Here is a 21,012-nt window from a genome sequence, read left to right as displayed (position 1 = left end):
GAAAATTCAAAGTGTAGACTGGGAGCATATATGGTGGTAATACAAAGGAAATTTGAAGCTATTTAATGCACCTTGATGAAAGACTGTACTTTGCTCAGAGTATACTTTTTACCCATACAGTACATATTTTTCTTTGAATGACAGACAACTATTTGAATGAAAGTCAACCATTTGAATGCAAGATATGCACCCAATTACAACATCACTCAAGTTTATTAAAATCATGGTTTATTTTCAACCATAGGTAGTGTTTCCTTGAAATATATATCTTGAAAGATTTACTACAATCAGCACAATTATATTTTATGCCTTACTATAACAGTCAGCTGCTGAACAACAGCTGAATGACAGCTCATTTGACTTTTTCCACTTACAGAAAATACTACAGAGGTCTTATCTCCCTAGAAAACATAACAGCTGCATCTTCCTTTCAACAATAAATGACTCATTTCTAACACATAACACCATAAAGGTCTAATGACTCAGACACAGAATCTATTTATGCGCGTGCGTTATCGTCCCTTAAAAAAAAAAAAAAAAAAAAAAAAAAAGGGCACTGACAAAAAAAAAAAAAGAAAAAGAGAGAGAGAGGAAAGATAGCCAGATTACAATAAAGTACCTGGAATGGTAAGTGAAAAACTTCATAAATGATGAGACATGAAAACTAGTATTTGATATTGCTTTTTGTCCAAAAGCTGTCAGTAACATAACACTGGCTCAGTGACACAACCAACACAAATACAGAGGGTTGTACATTTTGTACATCCATGCTGCTCAGAATGAAACAAATTATGGAAATTTGAATCAATTATATTGGGAAAGTACTTCACTGTGTAAAAATATGTGAATACTTTAAGTTGAGCATAAAACTGCTATTTACTGCATTATCAAAATGATAGAGGTTTTCTTTTCTGACATGCTTCTAGGTAAAACAACGTGGTGGGGCTGTTCCTGGCAGCTGGTCACAGGGCAGTGTGTAGGCATGTGGGGCACAAAATTGCAGCTAACTGATAGAAACTGATGGCTGAAACAAGAGGACGGACCCTGTGCTTTTACAGGAAGAGGCTCACTGCTCTGGTTCCAAAAAAAAAAAAAAAAAAAAAAATCATAAAACCATGACACATGCTAAGAACCACCTGGGGTGTTGGTGTGCCAGCAGCAGCCAGGCAATCACAAAGCAGAACTAAAACATGTACTGCACAGCATTTTAGCATAGTAGTGGTTGTGAGCCATAAAATGGTAGCTGAAATAAAATGGCAGCCATCATTCCTGTAGTAACTTTTATACCTTCATGCGTTTTGAATGATCTTTCTCCTATGACATACCCTTAGTTCATATTCTATAACATTTGCCTGTTTGGTTTTGTTTTTTTAAACTTTGGCATGATCTTTTGCTGCCACTCTTGTATTGTTCAATAATCCACAGATCTCACTGAATCAGTAAAGAGTCTTTCATTGGATGGGAAACAAGATGTAACCATCTAAATTAGGTCATTACTTCCCAGAGCCCTTGAAGTGTGAATCCATCCTTTAGCTTCTCTACTGCAAGTCCTAGTTCTTCTGAAAACACAGGCTCCCGATCATGTTGCTTTTGAATGTGCAAGACATTAAACAGAAAAGTAAAAGAGTATACTTTTAATTATCCAATTTGTAACAACACAAATCTAACAGTATGGAAAAAAAAAAAAAGATGTTCTTACCTTGTTTTCATCAGCAAAGTAAGCCTATAAAAAAAAAAAAAAAGAAACAACTCACAACCTTGAGAAAAACAACAAAATTTAAATACAAGTTTGCTAGTAATTCTTTGGGTGAAAATTGGTAAGTTTTCTTGAAGAAAACAGATTATATGTTTTTTATTTTTGTTTTATAAACAAGATCAAAGTAATTCCTATGTTCAAATCAATTACAAAAGAGTTACAACAGAATTTAGGGACTGTTTTCTTTAAATAACATCAATCTCTGAATTTTCCAACATAATAAACAAAGATTTTATAATCAAAGTTTTCACATTGCATTTGTTACGCTAACAAATACTTTGGAGGGGATAAAATTTTAGTCAGCAAGCAAGCTAACAGCAATTTAATATTTTCTGCTTCATATGCATCAGCATTATTCAATTTTTTAAAAAAATGAGACATAAAATGTGTAAATAGTATTAAAATGCAATCAACATCACCTCAGTATAAGAACTGGACGCAGAGTAACTGCACAGTTTATCAGTTTTCTACTCTTTCACGTAGGCCTGTGAAAATTATACTGTCTTTCCAATTCTGTGTGGAAAAATTAAGATTCTAACTCTGAAAATACCTGCAGTTCTGTAAGTCGTTGGACCAGCACACTACAGATTTTTGCATTTGTGAAGAAGAACCTGAGCTTTAATTCAGGTGACAAAGCCATCAAGAAAACAAGCAAAATCTTCCTTCAAGGAAAAGGTGTTCAACCACACTGAAGACACGGTTATGTTTAGCATGTGAACACCTTCTACCTGTGAAATCAAATGAATCAGGTCTTTCTGGGTTGCAAGTAAATTTGGAAATTCCCAGAAGGAAGATCATTAAGTTCCTGGACAGCCTAATACATTTAAATTTATTTTTATTGTATTCATTTCTGAAATAAAGTGAGGGGTACTAATATCATTTTCTAAGCTGGTAGAAACAGGTGTGCAACGCTTGGCAGGACTGGCTCAAAATTATTGTTGCTTTTCTAAAAATCTTCTGAATTTGAATCTCAGGTGAATGTACAGATGTCAACTCTTATTAATCTGTTCCAAAAGAAGAAAGACTTTTTTTATATGATGTATTTGATTGTACTGTGTGGCTAATCATCATCTTAATATGTGGAGAAACTACATACAAGTAGTACTACTACCTACTCCTGTTTGTTTCAAATAATAGTTTGTGCTAAGATTAAAAAAAAAAAACCACGCCCAAAATAAATGCACATAGCAATCAAGATTTTGATTAAAAAGCACGTAAGTGTGCTTAAGTACAGAAAGTTTAGTTGCAGCTAATTAAAACTGTATGCCACTTATATTTGAATACAAGCTTCTTTCCCACCCCTCCTCCCCCTCTGCGAAGAAGCTTACCACAAAAGCATCTGTCTGTTCACCAGGTTCTATTTCCACATCATCCTGAACCTGCTCCACTGTTAGGTCTTCAAGAGATTGAGGCTAAAAGTTAAAACGCTGAATAAATTCATATATCCAATACACATTTAATGTATTCTTGTTACTGCTTGCTAACACAATATTGCATCTAATTTACAACAGATGAGTAGACTACCTTTTCTTCCATTTCATAATCCACTCCAAATATAGGGTTAGCTGAATAAACTTTGTGAAGTGAATTAATTTCTTTCACTGCCTCCTGTAGTTTCTCCACAGGGTCTATTTTAAAGCCAAGTACATATCCTCCACTCTGCATAACAGAGAAAAAAAGACATTTATTATTCTTTTTATTTAAACAACTGCCTATCATTCCTCTCCCAATGAGGATTTGTAGTTTAATGACAGTAAATTTAATTCTGAAGATAAAAACATTACCTGTATTTTAGTATCTTAGCCTGCCACTTAAACCAGGAGTGAAACAAGAAACAATGATAACGTTTCTTTATGAGATAACTAAGCTTTAAACTGTTAGCCCATTAGATAATGGAAAACAAATATCTTATGTAGAGAAACAAGATCTAAGAAAGGTGGGAGAAGTTACAAAGTGATACAGTGATTTATTCCTAGCTACTCAGCAAATGTTTAATCCTTGAGATCATTACTAAGTAAGATGTTAAATTAACTTTATATACAAGCTTATCAATCTATTAAATCACCACTAAAAACATTTCTGATTGAAGTCAAATTGAAGAAAAGTGATTTTGTTTCTTAGAGCAAAGCATACGTAGTTGAGAAAGATTGAAAATAGTGGTCTTGCTTAATTACAGAATTAGGTTTCAAAGACAATCTGTCAGAAGACACAGTCTCTAACAGCTAAATACTTTAAAGTGTTCAGGCTGGTTTATTGTTGCTCTCCTTAGAGACACTGTAACTCACAACAGCCATATTTACCTGAACATACATTTTCAGAGGTGTGAATAATTGAATTTTTGAATTTTTTTAAAGCTGTCTTTTAATGGTCACACAGAAGGAAATCTATAAATGGCTTAAAAGTAGTACTGTAACATATTATATACACAGCTATCTAATTCTGAAAACTGCTATTTAAGGGCTATTAAAGCTTCTTACCTGCTGAGAACTCTCTATCACAAGAGCCAAGCCAAACTTTGAGTCTCTTACTTTTATTGAACGCTAGTGGTAAAGAGGTTAAACAAACAAACAAACAAACAACATTATAAACTGTTTTGGAAACACCTGACAACATTTAAAAAAAATATATATATATATATATTTTTATATATATATTTTTTATATTTATATATATATATTTATATATATATATTTATATATATAATATATATTATATATATATTATTATATATTATATATTTTTTTATTTTTTATATATTTTTATTAAAATATATATATATATGTATATATATATATATATATTTTTTTTTTTTTTTAAACACTGTTGTAATTACTGTTATACCTCTTGGAACCTTGGCTACTAGCATTCTCTCTATTTCAATTCTGAAACAGTAAAGCCTCAGGAAAAGTGTTTTATCAAAAATATTAATAGTTCACTCCCGAACATTAGATTTGCAGCTCAGGGCATGCAGCTGACACGGAGCACAAGAGTAAATAGTTTGGAAATTAAAAATAACAAGTCATTCCTCAACATCAATGGAAGCTTCCAATTCATCTGGACAGAAAAGAAATCCACCTTGTAGTTAATGCTGGCAAGACCAGATTTCTCCTTGACGTGGGGACATGAAATACTAAGTCAGTGTGAGATGGGAGCGTTAACTGAATACCAGAAGTTATCCCATTTCATTTTGAAAATGGCTGCTTTAAAATACTTACAATTTGTAGATACGGTATGCTGACATTAAAGCTGTCATTCATATTTGCATGCCAAACTATTCTCACATTAGTAATAAAAAATGTTCCCAGATTTCCCTATTAAAGAAAAGGTATACGTTAGAGCTGCTTTGAAATACTGAGCCTTTCCCCCCCTTGACATTACGATTACTGATACCTGTTTATCACTAGTAGGGTATAGCTTTTCAATTAATTCAATAAAGGCGTGATCCTTTCCCACAGAAACCAGTGGAAATGGTATTAATGTCTGTTAGGAAGCAAGATCCAATCTTTAAAGGATACAACACCCAAGTTGAAAATCACTTGAGAGTTCCTATGGCTGCAGCAAAGCAGTATCAAATCACAGCACAGCAGACCTGGTGAGAGTGCATGGAGTGTCTGAGAGTGTGCTTAACTGTACAGATCTGGAATTGGCATACAGAGTAAGTATAATGGCATGTGGGTTAAACTTAGGCAATTGTGTAGATGTGTGCCAAGGAAACGAAGGGGAAAGAACTTTTTAACTTGTCAGGATAAATCCCGTTTCCATTCTGGACTAAAGCTACACAGACAAAAATAACAGCTCCCATTTTGTTTCCCAGCTCTGGATAATACTTGTAAGTAGTTCCATGTGTAATAATGGAAATAGTTTCAGTTTTCTCCTTAAAGTCTTTATCAGTGCACATTTCAAGACCTAGATCCCCATTCCTATATTTTCAATTTCCAGTAATCTAAAGACAACATAGTCTTACAAAGTAGTCAAGACTGCAAGTAAACATACAAACATGCAGCAGAGCACTTTGTAAAGAGCAAGATTGTCTTTCAGGATGATACAGAGCTTCACACTCATAAATATCTTTTATTAACAGAAGCTGCGTATCTAGTTCCTTGCACATTAGCTGAGTCACGTAGACTTTGGTCTGCCAAGAAGAGAACTTCATTGTGCTGAATGGTAAATATATGAAGTCAGCTTTTCTGCATGCAATAGCTAATGAGCTGAACTAGGGATTGCCTCTGATTACAAAACTGTAGTACAGTTGTTACATGAAAGCCAAAACATTTTAACTTCGCTGCAGTCAAACACAGTCTCACTTTTAACTTTACCTGGTCACTTGATAAATTCCACACTCCGTTGATTTTATCATATATTTGTTCTTGAGGCAATAACCTCAGTTGCTTGTTCTGAATCAATGCACTTCTCAGCTTCAGATCGCGATACATTTTCGAAGTTTCATAAGCTCTGAAAAAGTAAAAAACACCATGTTAAAATTTCAGTATTTATTCTCTATTACCTTTCAGTGCTTCTTTTAGCCACAATGTGAAATGTTACATTTTCAACTTTTCTTGTTGTACAGAAACAAGAGTGCTATTAAATCATCAACGTAAACGGTTGTGTTTCAGTTCTCCTTAATCAAATTAAACTTAGAAGAGGTTTTTTTTGTTACTGTTTTGGTTTCTTGTATCATCCATTTGAACTCCTATATTGTTCATGTTAAGATATCTCTTTTCCTTAAGATTGTCATATCCAAGCCTGTACTGCAAAGCATAAATTGCTCTCATGTTATACATAGTATGGATACCAAAAATGGCATTGCTAGTTAAGTCAAAAACATCTAATTATATGTACTTACAACACCAACATCTAATAACATGTACTATTATCTGTACTTCATAGCTCTTCAATAGAAAGCAACACTAGTGTACTATGCAGACAGTCGTTCAGGTGGTTTACCTTTAGGTATGAAAGAAACATCCATCTCAAGTCAGAGTTTTAGTCAGAGTTAAATTACCTTTGAACTCCCATTTCCACTACATGGTCAACAATCACAGATATGGGTTATAGACATAAATGACCAATCAAAAATGCATGATTAGTTTTTGGGGTTTTTTTTGTAATTTAATTTATTCAATTGATATTCAAAGGGTGAATGCTTTAATCCATGACCACTACTGGCATACATTAATTCTCTTTATGTACAGTTATCTAGTAGAATCTGTGAGCATTCTCTCTCCTCTTTCTAAAGATTGTGTTGTCCTCTTTTGGAAAGGTTTTGTCAATGTTAAATATGGATAATCCACCAATAGTAGTAACCCCATGTATTTAATCCACTGAATTTCGTAAATGAACAAACACTATTTTAAGCATGATACCTGTGCACAGCAATAACTGAAGTGAAGAGTCTGGGACTCCCAGGAACAACATTGGTAAATATGAACTCAAATCGTGTATTATTACATTTAGTCAATATATACAGAGCTTCTGTCTGTCCCCGTAATTTCTGTAAGGAAAATTTGAAATTTAATATTTTGACAGCATTGTAGCTCACACATCCAGTGGTTTAATCCTGATTCTACCACTTACCTACTGCTGACTAGCGATTTACTGTTGTCTTTCATTCCTTTCTTTTGCCACCTCCACTGGGAGCTAGCATTTCCATCAGCAGAACTAATGAAGCCTGGCTGCCGTACATTTGTAGTATTTGCTTCTTATCATCCAGAGTCACCATCCTTCTTTTTGCTCCCAAAATGCCCTGGCTCTGCATGCAGTCTGTTACCTACCTCAGTAGCTGCGCCAGGGGAATGGGAGAGTTGTGCCAGCCAAGGGTGATGAGTGTGCTGAGCAGCTAAGCCATACACAGACCAGTTGGTGAGCTGGCATCTACCATGTGGCTGCCTGAGGAACCTACAAAATCTCCCTGCTACTTCTTTGCTGCTGCCCAACAAATGACTTCACAGTCACATGCAATCAGGCTACACATTTGAGAGCTTTCTTGCGCAAAGTTACTGTTTCTACATCTTTGTTAGTAGTAGACACAACAAGCCAACAGGCACTTCACTTATCAAGAACAGAGAAAAATCACCAGACAGTGTGATTACGTGAGTTTTACTACTTTGGGAACCAAGTATATAAATATGTAAAACTCTCCCAAACTAAATTTCTGTATTGCTTTTTCTGCAAGTAAACACACTGCAATAAATAAAAATAACTAATAACACCTTTTTTCAATATTTTAAAAAGTATTTTTTGAAACTTACTGAGTTGGCAGTTCTTGTAGTTATATTTATAATGCAGTTGTAACCAACAGCTAAATGGGAAGAAAAAAAATAGTTTTGAAAAAAAACGTAGTCAAAATTATGAAGCACAATACTGAATTTTGTAGCTTTGGGTGCTGTTCTCAAGAATTCCATACTGTGGTTAATCATCTGGGCTCTCATCATAAAGTCAAAGACCTCAGGAGGTCATCTGCTCCAATGCTCTTCTCAAAGCAGAACTAATTCCATCCGGATGCTCAAGGTAGTGTTCAGCTCAGTTTTGAGTATCTCCAAAGAAGTAAAGAGGTATTTCCAAATCTGAATATTTCCAGTCACTCTGGAAGCTTATACCACTGTCAGTCTGCCACTGTGGTGAATATTTTTCTCCCAATATCTAATCAGTTTCTCTTGTTTCAACTGTTTATTGCTGCCTCTCATCCTGTCAGTCATACGCTACAAGGCAGCCCATTTCATCATTAAGTCACACCCTTAAGTTTTACCCTTAGAAATAAACATTTAAATAAACAGCAATATAATACTTTGTGGGAAAAAAAAAAAAGAATTAAGGAGGTGACAAAGAAAAAACAGCAGCAAACTAGAAAGTGTAAGAGAATAAATAAGAAGAGAGAAAACAAGGTATAAATTTCATTTTGCATCTTCTACAGCAGTGTTCTGATACAAAACAGGAATAAAGAACTCATCCTTGACATTCAACATAAAATTGAAGCCATAAAGTGGTGCTGGGCTAAATCTATAGATACCAATTATTACAATTTACCACAAATTTGCCCAGCCAGATTCTGAAAAAAAAGAGAGAAAGAAACGGGATTTGCTTCTGCAAGATTTTGCATCTCTAAAAGCTCAGTTCTGGCAGCATGTTTGTGCGCACTTGTACATGTGCACATCTATGAGAGAGCACATACAGAAGAACAAGCAGTCAGAGCCATAATTCGCACTGCTTAGGAGCAGAACAGATTTCATTACTGACTGGCTTTCAGGAACTGAGCCCTGGAAATGATCTGGGTACTGAGTAAGGGCATCTTGGCCCTACTTCAGCAAACTAAATTCCAGTAAACTAGCTGGCTACTCACACAGTTAAAATTAGAAGCTTATTCACATCTCACAATAGTAGATTTGGAAAGGTAGGTACTTCTGGGGAATAAAAACTGTATGTGAATTAAACAGGCGGCGATGTGAGGTTTAAGTGATGCAAATGATGAATAAATTCAAACTTATGTTTCTTTTTAGGAAAAAAAAAGTTACAGACAGGTTAAACAAAAGATACGTCTAAAATACTCTTCAATTTCTGTCCTTATAAATTGCCATTGAATATTAACATTTCGCTATGAATTAGAGTAACGGTTTCCATACTACAGATTCATCATAACAGTTTATTTCAGACTGTATAGAAACAGCAGGCCAAGCTTTTACTACTCTGTAGTGCAATCTATGGTAATGTGAACACGTAGCATGCCGCTACAAAGGAAACAGCGTATTTTCAATCGTTTAATAGAAAATAATACTTACAGAGATTAACTCTGGGCAGTGACAATGAGCGCCAAATAATCCTCAAATTTGTCACGAGCAGCCTACCTGGAAATAAAGGGTGTAAATAGTTTTAATCTGAATAGCTACCATTAGAGTAAACATTCAATTCTGTGGTAAATATTTACCTCTAGTTTTGCAACACCATAATATTCCTTCCTCTTGACAGGAAGAAGAAAAAGAGGATATATCCCTGCAGGACAATCTCTATTTGTCTTCCTTCCACTGCCCTAATTTTTTTTAATACCAGGAGAAGAAATCCAGCAAGAAGGAACAAATGAAAGAACCTCTATGTATACCAGCATTCCTCACAACCAAACACCAAACAGTAATTGATTCCATATCCACCTGACTGGTAAAAAAGCAGAGACACAATTAGCACACAGCTGCTCTGGGAGGGGAGACAGTGCATTAAGAGCCCAGCTGACTTCATGAATAACCTTGCCTCTTTATGTCACATGCAAACTTCTTCAATTCAGCAGCACATCCAGCCACTGGAAGGGTCGCTGAGCACGGTGGCAGCCCTACACACTTACACCCCCCGTAACCGAACAAGATACTATTTGAAAATACTCCCAGCAGAAACAGACCTGTGAAACAGGAGGGTTCATTTTCTGAAACAGATGTAGATTAACTATCAGGAAGGTTACAGTTTCTCTGAGCAAGTAGGTACCTCTGTCTCCATTGTTTCCTTTGGTATCTTCAATGGACTCCAGGCAGTCTATAAGGACTTCTCCAGATCTCATTTTCATTTGCCTAAAAAAGGAAAGTAAAAATTAAAAAAAAACATGCACAAAAAACAAAAACACAAAAAACAAAAACAAAACCTAATGAAAGACTGCATTTATCCTCCCAGGGAGGGCCATTTATATTTCCTCACTCACTTCCCTTACAGCAAATGCACACCTACACACACACACAAATCAACCACATATACCTGAAGTCGTCATTGCCACATAGAACACGTGGAAAATACCAATGTCTTTATTCTTAAATTGTAACAGTAAATAACTGTGTAGGAAGCATGATAAGCAAACTGCACCCAAACACTAGGAGGAGGCACGTGAGGACAAGGCAGAAAAGCTAAGAACTCTCGTGGATCTCAATGTCTCCTTCCGTACCTTTGGCCCCACCACACAGACGTTGCAAAAAAACAAAAGCATTCCCGGGACGTGAATTCCCTTTTTATTTTGACTTCCCAACTCCAGAAAACAAACTCCCCCTCCCCCCCCCCCATAGCTGCATTTGGGGGTGTGTGTGTGTGTGTGTTTTAAACAGACAATAGCGCCACCTAGCGACGCCTCAGCGGCACGGCACAGCCCACCCCGCCGCCTCTTCCTGCCCCTCCGCGTCACGTGACAGGGCAGCCATCACGGCGAGGGCGTCCCGGCACGCACCGCGCCGCTCAGAGCGGCCTCAACCCAGTTCACCGACAGGCAGCGATAACTGCGACCGTCCGGTCGAGTCCCCACAGCCCCGCTGTAAGGGCGGGGCAGGCAAGCAGGCAGGCACTCACTGCGGGGAGATGTCGAAGCGGACATCTCTGTCCTCCCACAGCACGTCAAGCACGGCGCTCATGGCTGTCCGCTGCTTCGCTTCCCTCCGGCAAGACCTCGCGCCGCCCTGGCAACGGGGGTGCTACCGCGCGCTCCCTCAGCGCTTGGGATTGGCTGCCGCCCTGGGGGGGGCGGTGCCCGTTCTCCCGCCCCGCCCCGAGCCCCGTGAGGCGGCGTCCGGAAGTGCGCACGGGCTTTTTGGCGGGAACGGCGCGCGTGGGCGATGTGTGAAGGACGGCCGGGCCCCTTGGGTCGCTGGGTGTGGCTTTTCCTCGTGCCTTAGATGTGTCTGATACAAGGTAACGGTCACACTGTGAATGAACGTTAGATCAAGCAGAAAGGACCCTGTGAAGCTGGTAGATGTAAAATGTACTTCTAATTTAGAATATCTCAAAAAAGCGTACCCGGATGATTGTACTTCAGTTGTATGAGGGTACTTCTTACCATTCACTCCTCCCCCTCACAAATAAATAAACTGCTTCCAAAACCATGTTGTGCATCAGGGCTGGCCTGCCAAATGGCAGCTCTGTGGAGAAGGACCTGGGGCTGGTCCTGTGCTATGGCCTTCTGCTCCTGTGTGTGAAGGAGACCCGGAGCTCCTGGAGCACAGCCAGCAGAGGGCTAAAAATGATAAAGGGACCTGAGCACCTCTTCTGTGGGGAAAGTGGGAGAGCCAGGCCTGTTCAGCCTGCAGAAGAGAAGGCCCAGGAGGGAATGTGATCAGTGTGTGTATGTTGGAAGGGACAGCATTAAGAGAATGGGGCAACGGTGCCATATGAGAGGCAGTAGGCACAAATTGTGTAAACGATGTTTGACTGTGGTGAACACAAGAAAAAACTTTTTTATTGCAAGTGCTGGCTCAGGTTGCCCAGAGAGGTTGTAGAGTCAAAAGCAATCCAGACTCAGTCCTGGGCAATGTGGGTTAGGGGACCCTAAATGTGCTTTAGGGGTTGGAGATATAGCCATTTCTTGGATGTGCCTTAAAATTTTTATGGAAGTTTTTGAGCAACTAGATGTCATTCTTGAGGCCTAATTCAAATTTGCAATTTCTGTTAGTTCAGGAAAAGAAAAAAAAACATTATGGCTTCATATGCAGGAGTGCCTAATCCATGGCAATTCCATAACAAGACTGTGGTAGAAATCCAGATGTATAATCAGGAACACATCTAGCTGTAACTCAGTAGTGAGATCAGTTTTCAGTTCTGTAAAGGTACTGCTTATCCACACTCTATTCTAGCAGTAAAACCAGATACAGTTTATTAAAAACAAGCTTTTAAGTATACAATTCAAATAAAAAGAGACAGATCAAGTAAAAAGCCATAGGGCAGTGACAGGCAACAAAGAATAAACTCTGCTTAGTCTGATGTTTCAAGATAAGTTAAAGGGTTTTTAAGAAACAGTAAAATAATAAAATGCATTTAAAAGTCAGGGCTTTTAGAATAGAAACATATGACAAGAACCATTTTAGGCATGAATTAGCCTAACTTGTTGATGTCAGCTACTGGTGTAGTCACTTATATGCATTTGTGGAAGTGTTTAATTTCATTTGTCATGTACCTTGATAGTTATTGGAAACTGAGGAGAGCTGCTAGATTAAAGGTCTGCATCTAAGAAGGATGTCATTGAGAGAGGTGCGTAGCTCAGCTACCTCCCTGTCTTGTGACCTGGATAGCATGTAGGGAACAAGCTGTTGCATTTGCTGTGTTTATCTGGTAACCCCTGAATAGCAGTTGCATGCAATTCGGAAGTTGATATTCTGTGCTTGAAATATTAAAGTAGGATTTGTGGGAACACTTTTCCTTAAAGGAAATGAAGACTTCATCACAGAATCTATGACAACTGTCAGGTTTCTGTAACAGAGAGGAAAGAAGTTATGTGACTTTTATGACCAAAGATTGCTTTCCAAAGCTGTATGTATAATTTAAAATGAAGTCAGTGATTGTGTAACAGTATTATTTAGAAGAAACTATGATTGCTACAAGAGCTATGCTGGTCTTTATGGAAGGAAGTTATGAATTCCTGATACTGCTAGAAATGTGTTGCTTTGTTACATAGGGACTAAATCATAAAATATGCACAAAAGAAATTAAAGCATGCTTGCACAGGTAGATGTTTTTAAAATTAATGAATGTATGACTTCACAATGTTAACGTTCTTTAAGTGGGTTCAGTTTTACATACCATACTTGATACTTCATGACTAACCTGAACAAGCAAGATCTTCATCTTGCTAGTTATTTATGTAGAGATAGATGCGAATTCTTACCTCCAGAAGAAAATACACAAGTCTCTCTACATTCCTCTTCATTCTCAAAACGATTTGCATTTCCATCACAGCCACCATACCAAAACTGAGCACATGCATTGGCTTGTTGATCATAATACCATTTTATGATATAAACACGGCACGGCCCTTGATCCAGCCTTAACTTGCATCGGAGGTCCAGAACACTTCCTTAAACACACACACAAAAAAAAAAACAAAAAGAAAAAGGAGTGGACGCAATTATGTGCAAAAATCAATCATGACATGCTAGTTTCACTAACTCTAATGATACGGTAAGATAGAAAATACTTTCTCTTAAAGTTTAACATTGTGACATCGATATTCTACATGTATCATTGGCAACTAGTAATTGGAAACTTAACATAATAGAGTATTAGGCAGCTATCTTAGTCATGTCCATGTTCCCAGGAGGCATGCTCTTTATATGTTGTTGTTCCATCACAGTTTGTTGCTACTGGAATCCACGAGTGTGAAATTATGAAAAGAACACATTCAGATTTTTCATATGAAAAGAATGAATCGTTTCAACAGTCAGCTTATTACAATACTTTCCTTCAAATGACTAAACACTTTTCTCCTGTTTCTCTTCTGAAGGAGAAGTCTGTCCAATTTCTGAAATCACTACGTATTCTCCTCTCCTTAATGAGGTCTCCCATCTCCTGATGGGAGACTGACCCTTTCTGGCCAAAGAATTCTCTGCTCACTGCCCACCTCACCTGGCACTGCATTCTCTCTTTGGTGCCATTTATCAGCTCTGCCTCAAGTTATAGCTGACCTTGTTCTGCTCTGAGATGAGCAGTGGGATTTGGAACTTGCAAAGAAAATAACTGGTTAATAGTCTGGCCAAGAAGTAGATTTATCAGGTAGATTTTATAAAATCCTGAAATGTTGTCTTTCCCACAGCATGGGCTCATGAAATCTTCAGAAATGGATGGATTCAACAGATTGACTCTGATTTAAAGCATTATAAAAGTCAGTATTAAGGCAAGAGAGAAGAAAATGACACCCTGGGTGTTATCTATTACCTGGCCTTGGTGTGAGCCTTACAGTTGAAAGCACTTTGTCTGAAGATGATAGTGGCAACGATGATGTCACAGCTGTGGGTAAAAACAACAGAATGAAGCAGTGATTTATTATCAGCCAAAAAAAACTAAAAGTTGAAAAAAATAATGGTGACAAAAATACCTCTAGTGTCCACTGTTACCAACGGTGACTGTTCCTTTTCCTCTAGATTATCTTCATAGGCTTCGTTAACTACCACAGTAGGTACATCAGTCTGAAATAAGCATTTTATTTTCTTTTCAAATATTGTTAAGTGTCTCAAACTGAACAAGCCTATTAACATTGACAGGTTTCCTAACACTTTTCCTTCCCATCTACCTTGACTGCATTGCTAACAATCAAGATTTTAACCTCACCAGATTAGTTTACCAGGAGGGTTGTCAATCCCAAACCCGCTGTATTAAACCCAGTATCAGTAACAGTATCAAGACTAAACTGTGGCCATTAAAGAATTGCATGCACGCAATACGTGAACTTTTATTCAGAACACCAGCACTGAGCATAGCAAATTAAAGGACCTATTGCAGTACCTGCCTGCAGAAATGAAGTTAGATGTTGCTTCAGGCAACAGGGAAGAAAATAGGTAAAAAACAACCTTCATTCATAAAACATGCTGAATTTTCATACCAGAACCAACGGCTGAGGAAGATCACCAAGATCCAGAGGACTTTCTATTGTAGATACCCCAGGTGTCTGTGCTGACAGTGCTTGCCCATTAATACTGTTGTTCTGAAGCATGCGATATGAAGGACTTGAAGATACTGAATGGAAAGATGGTCCACTTATGCTTGCAACATTTCCGTTACGATTGTAAATGAAAGTACCATGCTCATCTTCACAAAATTGGTTGACTAATTTGGACTCCAGAGCTGTTCAAAAGAAGTTAAAATTCATCATATTGAGAAATTCAATGGATTTTTCAAATTTGGATTATTTACACACATGAATAATACACACATAATCCAGTACGCCTTTAGAATATTTACACATATCTGAGATCATTCCAGGCTCTCTGAACTATTTTTTATCATCACAGATTTACCCGCCTATAGGTCCTCCAGATGATACACATTTCCACTCCAGCAGTTCTGCAGTGAGTGAGCACTCCCTCTGCTTAGGAAGCCAGTTTAAACGACTGCTTTCATAGCCTGTAGCTGACATCCTTGGTTGGCACAATGTGCTCTCTTTTGTGTCATGGCTTATACCACGACTCCTTAAAAGAAGGCAATTTTATCTCTAGGTTCTCAAAATTTCGCACCTTGTAGATAAACCTGATCATATCAAAACGTAATTTACACAAACATAATGCATTCTTTCCTCTATTCTGAGAATCATCAGATATAACACAGAATAAAACCGCAGCAAACGCACCTGGGAGAGTATTAAAGTCATCGATAAGATACATATGCTCTCTGTCTGGGTCCGAAGCGATCAGATTGAGTTCATGCACAAACTCAGCCTGCGCTGGATCGGAAGTATTTACGATTCCTATTGCATACATCTCGATGTTTGCTGCATGAGCCTCTCGAACGACAACATCCAGTTTCACCGCTTCTCTCTTGTCCGCTTGGCCATCGGTGAGCACAATGGCTACTTTGCGCACTCCTGCTCGAGCACCTAAAAACCCTTCCTGGGTTGCTTTACGGATAGCAGTTCCTGTGTAAGTGCCTTCTCCCATGTACTGCATTTTTCTAATTGCTCGTTTAACATCCTGTTGAGTTGTATGCTTGTTGAGACCAAATTCTAGCTGAACTTCTAGACTGTACAGTACAAGGCCAATTCTGGTAGCATTTCTGCCTACAGTTACTCTGTCTACTAATGCAGTTACAAAGTCTTTGATAATCTCAAAATTCTCCGGTCCCACGCTCTCAGAGCTGTCAATCACAAATACAAGCTCCATAGGAATTTCCTTGCATTTAATACCACAACCTGCAAAGGAAAAATGAAAAAAAAAAAAAAAAAAGAACCCAAACAGATCACAATGACTACTGGATGTTCTTTTGGAAAGGAGGAAAACACAAATTTTATGAAGAAAAGCAGAATCTGAAATAAAAAAAAAATCCTAAATACTTACCACATATCTCTTTGATTAATTTAATTATATCTTCTCTCTGGATATGAAAAAAATAAAAATATTTTACCATTTGTCTCTTTCAAATGATGTATAAACTTGACACTATCAAAGTTTTTGTTTAGTGACTGTAAAAGAAGATGTAGAAGAGGAATATGTCAAATCATCAGGAATTTTAAGTTCCTTGTCAGCATGAAATAGATGAGAATAAGCCTTTAAGGTTTCTTTCTATATTATTACTGCCAGAAAACTCTCTCCAGAATAACTTACATAGGATTTAAAATGATAGTACCTTGGATTTTGTTTATAATCACATTTTAATGAGTTTTAAATAATGGAACTTGCTTACTGTTAAGCCTTGCTCTCCCTTTGGTCCAGTTTTGCCCTGCAACAATGATCATTAATTAATCTATGCAATTAGTAACTCTGTAATTCAGAATATGACTTCATCAGTACCATTATTAAAATAATACTTAACTAATAAGAACTTTTGCTAGAAGAAATAGTTTTCCTGTGATACTAGCTTGTACCCACCATATCTGCAACTTTTTAAGGTGGCAAGGCTTGTACGGGTAGTGGATGACCTCAAGTCTCCTGCTGAATCACTGATTTTCAGTTTTCATGTACTGAATAGCAAGTCAATGCCAGAACAGAACAGTGCATTTTGTTTTCTAGCTTTTGGAAACCAGCAGGAATTACAAGTTTTCCTCCCTAAGTCATTCATTAGCATTGATGTTAAGTCTGATCTACCACTACTTGGCAGCCATGTAATAGGACTGCACAGCCCTATCTTCTTACAACCTGACTGTTGGCTTTCACTGCCCTGACAAGGACCCACATCTGTGTTTTGTAATTGAGGTACTTAACACAGAAATGTCTTCCTTTTAAATACCTTCATATTTTCAATTTCTTAAGCATTTCAGATTACGAGTAGTTAAATAGCAACAAAAACACACACCAGCTTTAGTGTTAAGCAGTGTAAAAAACCAGATGTGATAAAACTGAATTACTCACAGGTTCTCCAGATAAACCAGGATCACCCACATTGCCCTTTTCTCCTTTTTTCCCTTTTTCCCCTGTTGCTCCTCGATCTCCCTTTGTAGTTGCGTAGATAAGCAGACAGAAAGCATAAGTCAATTTTTATTTTTGACATTTGTTTCTAGCTGCCTTTGTTGAAATCATCTTCAGCTTCTGACAAGAGTTAGAAATGTTCATTAGAGATCATTTAAATGAATTAGTACCCGTGAATTTTTGTGAATAATTTGTACTATTAAGTATTTCTATGGAGAAAAACAGCTCAAGCAGTTTGAAAAATGAACTGTCCCAAACAAGTACGTGGAGACAGGGGTGTTTCTTAGGATACTGCATGATGGAAGTGAATGTGTTTGAGGAAAATAAGATAACAGTAGGGAAACTGAGAAGGGAGCGGGTGGATTTGGATTGGGTGATGGAAACGTTCTGAGAAACCTTTTGGCCTAGGAAAGGTATTCAGAATAGCAAACAAAGCAAGTAGTGCCTTCTGATTTGATTTCCATTAGGGTGTGGGAATTTGCATCTTCATTATGAACCGATGCGAGCGCATCCAGAAAACTGATTTCAACACACCTTTCTTTTAGTACTGATGTACTCCTGAAATTTTGCTTAACTGTGGGTAAATGAAAGGCAACAATGTTAAAAACAATATCTGTATTCCTTCTAACTGACTAGAAGATAAGCCTCGTGTGACACTAAAATATGCAATGCAGAGAGATGCTGCTGTAAAACATTAAGAGGACCATGCGAAAGGCTGAAGTTTTACTCAATCCTGATTCCCTTTTCAAAAAATTCACATCCTCAGTGAGAGCTGAGCAGACTGAGCATTTTCAGTATGTTGGCTTGGGTCTCAGGCATTCTGTCCAATTTCGATATCATACCTTCTGTCCCAAAAGCCCTTCTCCAGGGGGCCCTCGTGGTCCTGGCATTCCTTGAATTCCTGGTTCCCCCTAATGATAATCCAGGTAGTGATGTTAACCCTTTGTAGTCATTCATTATGCATTAATTTTGAATGGTTAAGCAAAGTGTTTCAGCTGTATTTTAACAACTGTCTTGATACACTTGAGGCACTGTAATGGCTTGCTTATATTTCTCAAATACTTCAGTAGTACATTTACTCTAAGATGATATTTGAAAACTGCTTTTTACCTAATTCTCCTGTTCTCTCTTAACAACCTACTTTGCTCCTTCTCATCCCTCCTTTCTTTCTTCCATCTCTTGCATCTCTTTAATATGTTTAATGTAGAAGTATAAAGTAAGGGGAAAATGGGGTATTACACCCGAGTCCAGGATAAAGAATATTCTTCTATCGTAAGTGGTAATTCATGTAACTATTTCAAGGTGTTTATATGGGCACGAGAGACTGAGAAAGAGGGAATGCTGTTTTCCATTTTGGCTCATTCTGGGAGTCTATCTTTCTCTGAAAATTCTTCCTCCCTCAGTCCATACACCCTTGGGCTTTTTGTTGTTAACAGCAGCAGACAGAGAACAATTTGTAGATGCTCATATTAAATTTCTCATTGTCCAGCCTCTGGCTCTCTTATCATAAGAGAACATTAAGAGCACATATCATAAGAAACAACAATGTGAGGTTTTTTTAATTCCTAAATACCGTGATGGTCAGGTTGAACACTCAGAGTCCTCTTACCTTAATTCCTTGAATGCCTTCACCAGGAGGTCCCAAAGGGCCAGGCAGCCCTGGGCGCCCTGCAGCTCCCTGGAAAGAAACCCAGCATGTGTTAAATTCACTTCTTGCAATGCAAATGCACAGCATATTGTTGTATGACTGCGTGATTTCCTGTCAGTCCTCTGCCACATTCAGTATCTTTTTGAAAGTAATGAGGATAAGATTTCTCTGGCTGACAACTTTTTATCCTTTATCATAATATTCAAATCCAGTTGATTCTTCGAAACAAGTCACTCAGGACTTTACAGCCGGTGACCTTAAATCACTTTGGTGACAGAGATGACTGTTGTCTGAAGGATGGATTGTGTTGGTGGGACATTGGACATTGAATTAAGATTTAAGAGAGGCTTATTATTTCCTAAATGCTATGCTATCCTTCATCACTGCTGAGCTTACACAGTAAGACTTGTAAAGACACACAAGAATGTGGCGCAGTAAATAATCCCTTGCTGCTAATGTACAAGCTGGTTTTTAAAAGAACTCTAGAGAAAATATAACAGTTTAAGTTTTCCATAAGAAGTAATCAAAACATAGACAGTACAATACTAATTTTATACCTATATTGCTATTCTAGTATCCTTGCGTGAAACTCTCAGTTCCTTCCATTCGTAAAGATCATTTGTATAGTGAAACAGGTGGGATTAGTGCTTCCCCACTGCTTAGCCATGCACCTAGCCACATGGGTGGGGAATAAAGTCACACTACATGTTTGATACATTATGATGTTGCAAAATCCTCACTTTCATCATGTTTTAGTTCTTTTATGTTAACGTTCACATTCAGAAACAGTACTTTTGTATTGATAGACTTCTGAAGTTGAGCTGTAGAAGCAAAAAAATTCCATTTTGTAAGGAAAATTGTTCATTTTCAGGTATTTTTCATGGTGTATATTCTGATTATGTTTACATTGGAATATTATTGATTTACTTTATTGAGTGGGGAAAAAAAAGGGGGTGGGAATTCCAGAATAGCTCAGCAGTTTGCCCGTGGCTTTAAAAATAGGATAGGCACTGATAAGTGCTTGCCAGACCAGTAATCCTAGGTCAGGACAAACGCTAGAAGAAGTGTTTGCTACCAAATTGGAGCTACACTGTCTGCAGGACCTAATGTTTTGTTGCTGATCTTTGTGCAAGATTATCACTCTGTAATTCCTCACCTGCTGTAGGAAAAATGCCATGGTTTAGGGCTGGTTAGCAGAAATGTTTCTGATCTTCTACAAAATGAAGACACTGTATTTCTCAGTTACCTGTCAGATTACTTGTTTCTAGTGTAGTGTGAAGACAAAACATACGTGTCTATATGCATGATCACACATTTTTATACTGTATTTTTCTTTTCTAGAAAATAGAAGATAAAAGATGTGTTTAAATGGCTTACTTTTGGTCCTGGCAGACCTTCTCCTGGGGGACCTGGGAGACCGACTAGTCCTCTACTACCAGGAACACCCTGAAAACAGATACTTTAAAAAATAAGTAGTGAATACAAAGTTTGATTTGTCTCTAGAATTTGCTGTACTCAAACAGGACAAGGCAAGGAAAATTGTTGAACAGATCATTGTAAATATAAACAGTGCTAAACCGTGAATAGTGCAGGCAGAATAAGGATATTAGGGTTTATCAGTGACTAGTGTTCTAAACATATCAAGACATGCACAGTCAGTTATGCAATAGTTAGAGAGGCATTACAATTCCCATATCACAAAATAAACTCCAGTTCCTGCAAGTCAACAAAAATCTTTTTGCTTTCCTGCCTGTCAGACTGTGTTCACACTG

General features: G+C 37.6%; 2 protein-coding genes across 2 annotated transcripts in view; both read right to left on the bottom strand.

The window, feature by feature from the left end:
* Nucleotides 1–1,485: 1,485 nt before the first annotated feature.
* Nucleotides 1,486–11,124, bottom strand: BBS5 (Bardet-Biedl syndrome 5; the record flags this gene model as incomplete). Its single annotated transcript, XM_079539362.1, has 12 exons — nucleotides 1,486–1,587; nucleotides 1,700–1,723; nucleotides 3,085–3,168; nucleotides 3,281–3,415; nucleotides 4,234–4,296; nucleotides 4,972–5,067; nucleotides 6,073–6,208; nucleotides 7,120–7,247; nucleotides 8,005–8,054; nucleotides 9,529–9,594; nucleotides 10,220–10,302; nucleotides 11,063–11,124. The coding sequence occupies 12 exons, from the start codon at nucleotides 11,122–11,124 to the stop codon at nucleotides 1,486–1,488; spliced, it is 1,029 nt and encodes a 342-aa protein (XP_079395488.1).
* Nucleotides 11,125–12,131: 1,007 nt separating this feature from the next.
* Nucleotides 12,132–21,012, bottom strand: part of LOC306949378 (uncharacterized protein) — a gene marked incomplete at both ends in the record, with an annotated part of 32,273 nt that continues 23,392 nt past the window's right edge. The window contains 12 exons of the mRNA XM_079539242.1: nucleotides 12,132–12,151; nucleotides 13,368–13,556; nucleotides 14,414–14,485; nucleotides 14,574–14,664; nucleotides 15,078–15,319; nucleotides 15,822–16,379; nucleotides 16,525–16,561; nucleotides 16,871–16,906; nucleotides 17,536–17,616; nucleotides 18,435–18,503; nucleotides 19,202–19,270; nucleotides 20,618–20,686. Of these exons, the coding sequence (XP_079395368.1) occupies nucleotides 12,132–12,151; nucleotides 13,368–13,556; nucleotides 14,414–14,485; nucleotides 14,574–14,664; nucleotides 15,078–15,319; nucleotides 15,822–16,379; nucleotides 16,525–16,561; nucleotides 16,871–16,906; nucleotides 17,536–17,616; nucleotides 18,435–18,503; nucleotides 19,202–19,270; nucleotides 20,618–20,686 (1,533 nt within the window). The remainder of the gene's footprint in view (nucleotides 12,152–13,367; nucleotides 13,557–14,413; nucleotides 14,486–14,573; nucleotides 14,665–15,077; nucleotides 15,320–15,821; nucleotides 16,380–16,524; nucleotides 16,562–16,870; nucleotides 16,907–17,535; nucleotides 17,617–18,434; nucleotides 18,504–19,201; nucleotides 19,271–20,617; nucleotides 20,687–21,012) is intronic.

Source organism: Tetrao urogallus (assembly GCF_951394365.1).
Source record: "Tetrao urogallus genome assembly, chromosome: 8".
Classification (NCBI taxonomy): Eukaryota; Metazoa; Chordata; class Aves; order Galliformes; family Phasianidae; genus Tetrao; species Tetrao urogallus.
The sequence above is the reverse complement of the archived record's forward strand: the minus strand, read 5'-3'. Positions and strand labels throughout refer to the sequence as shown.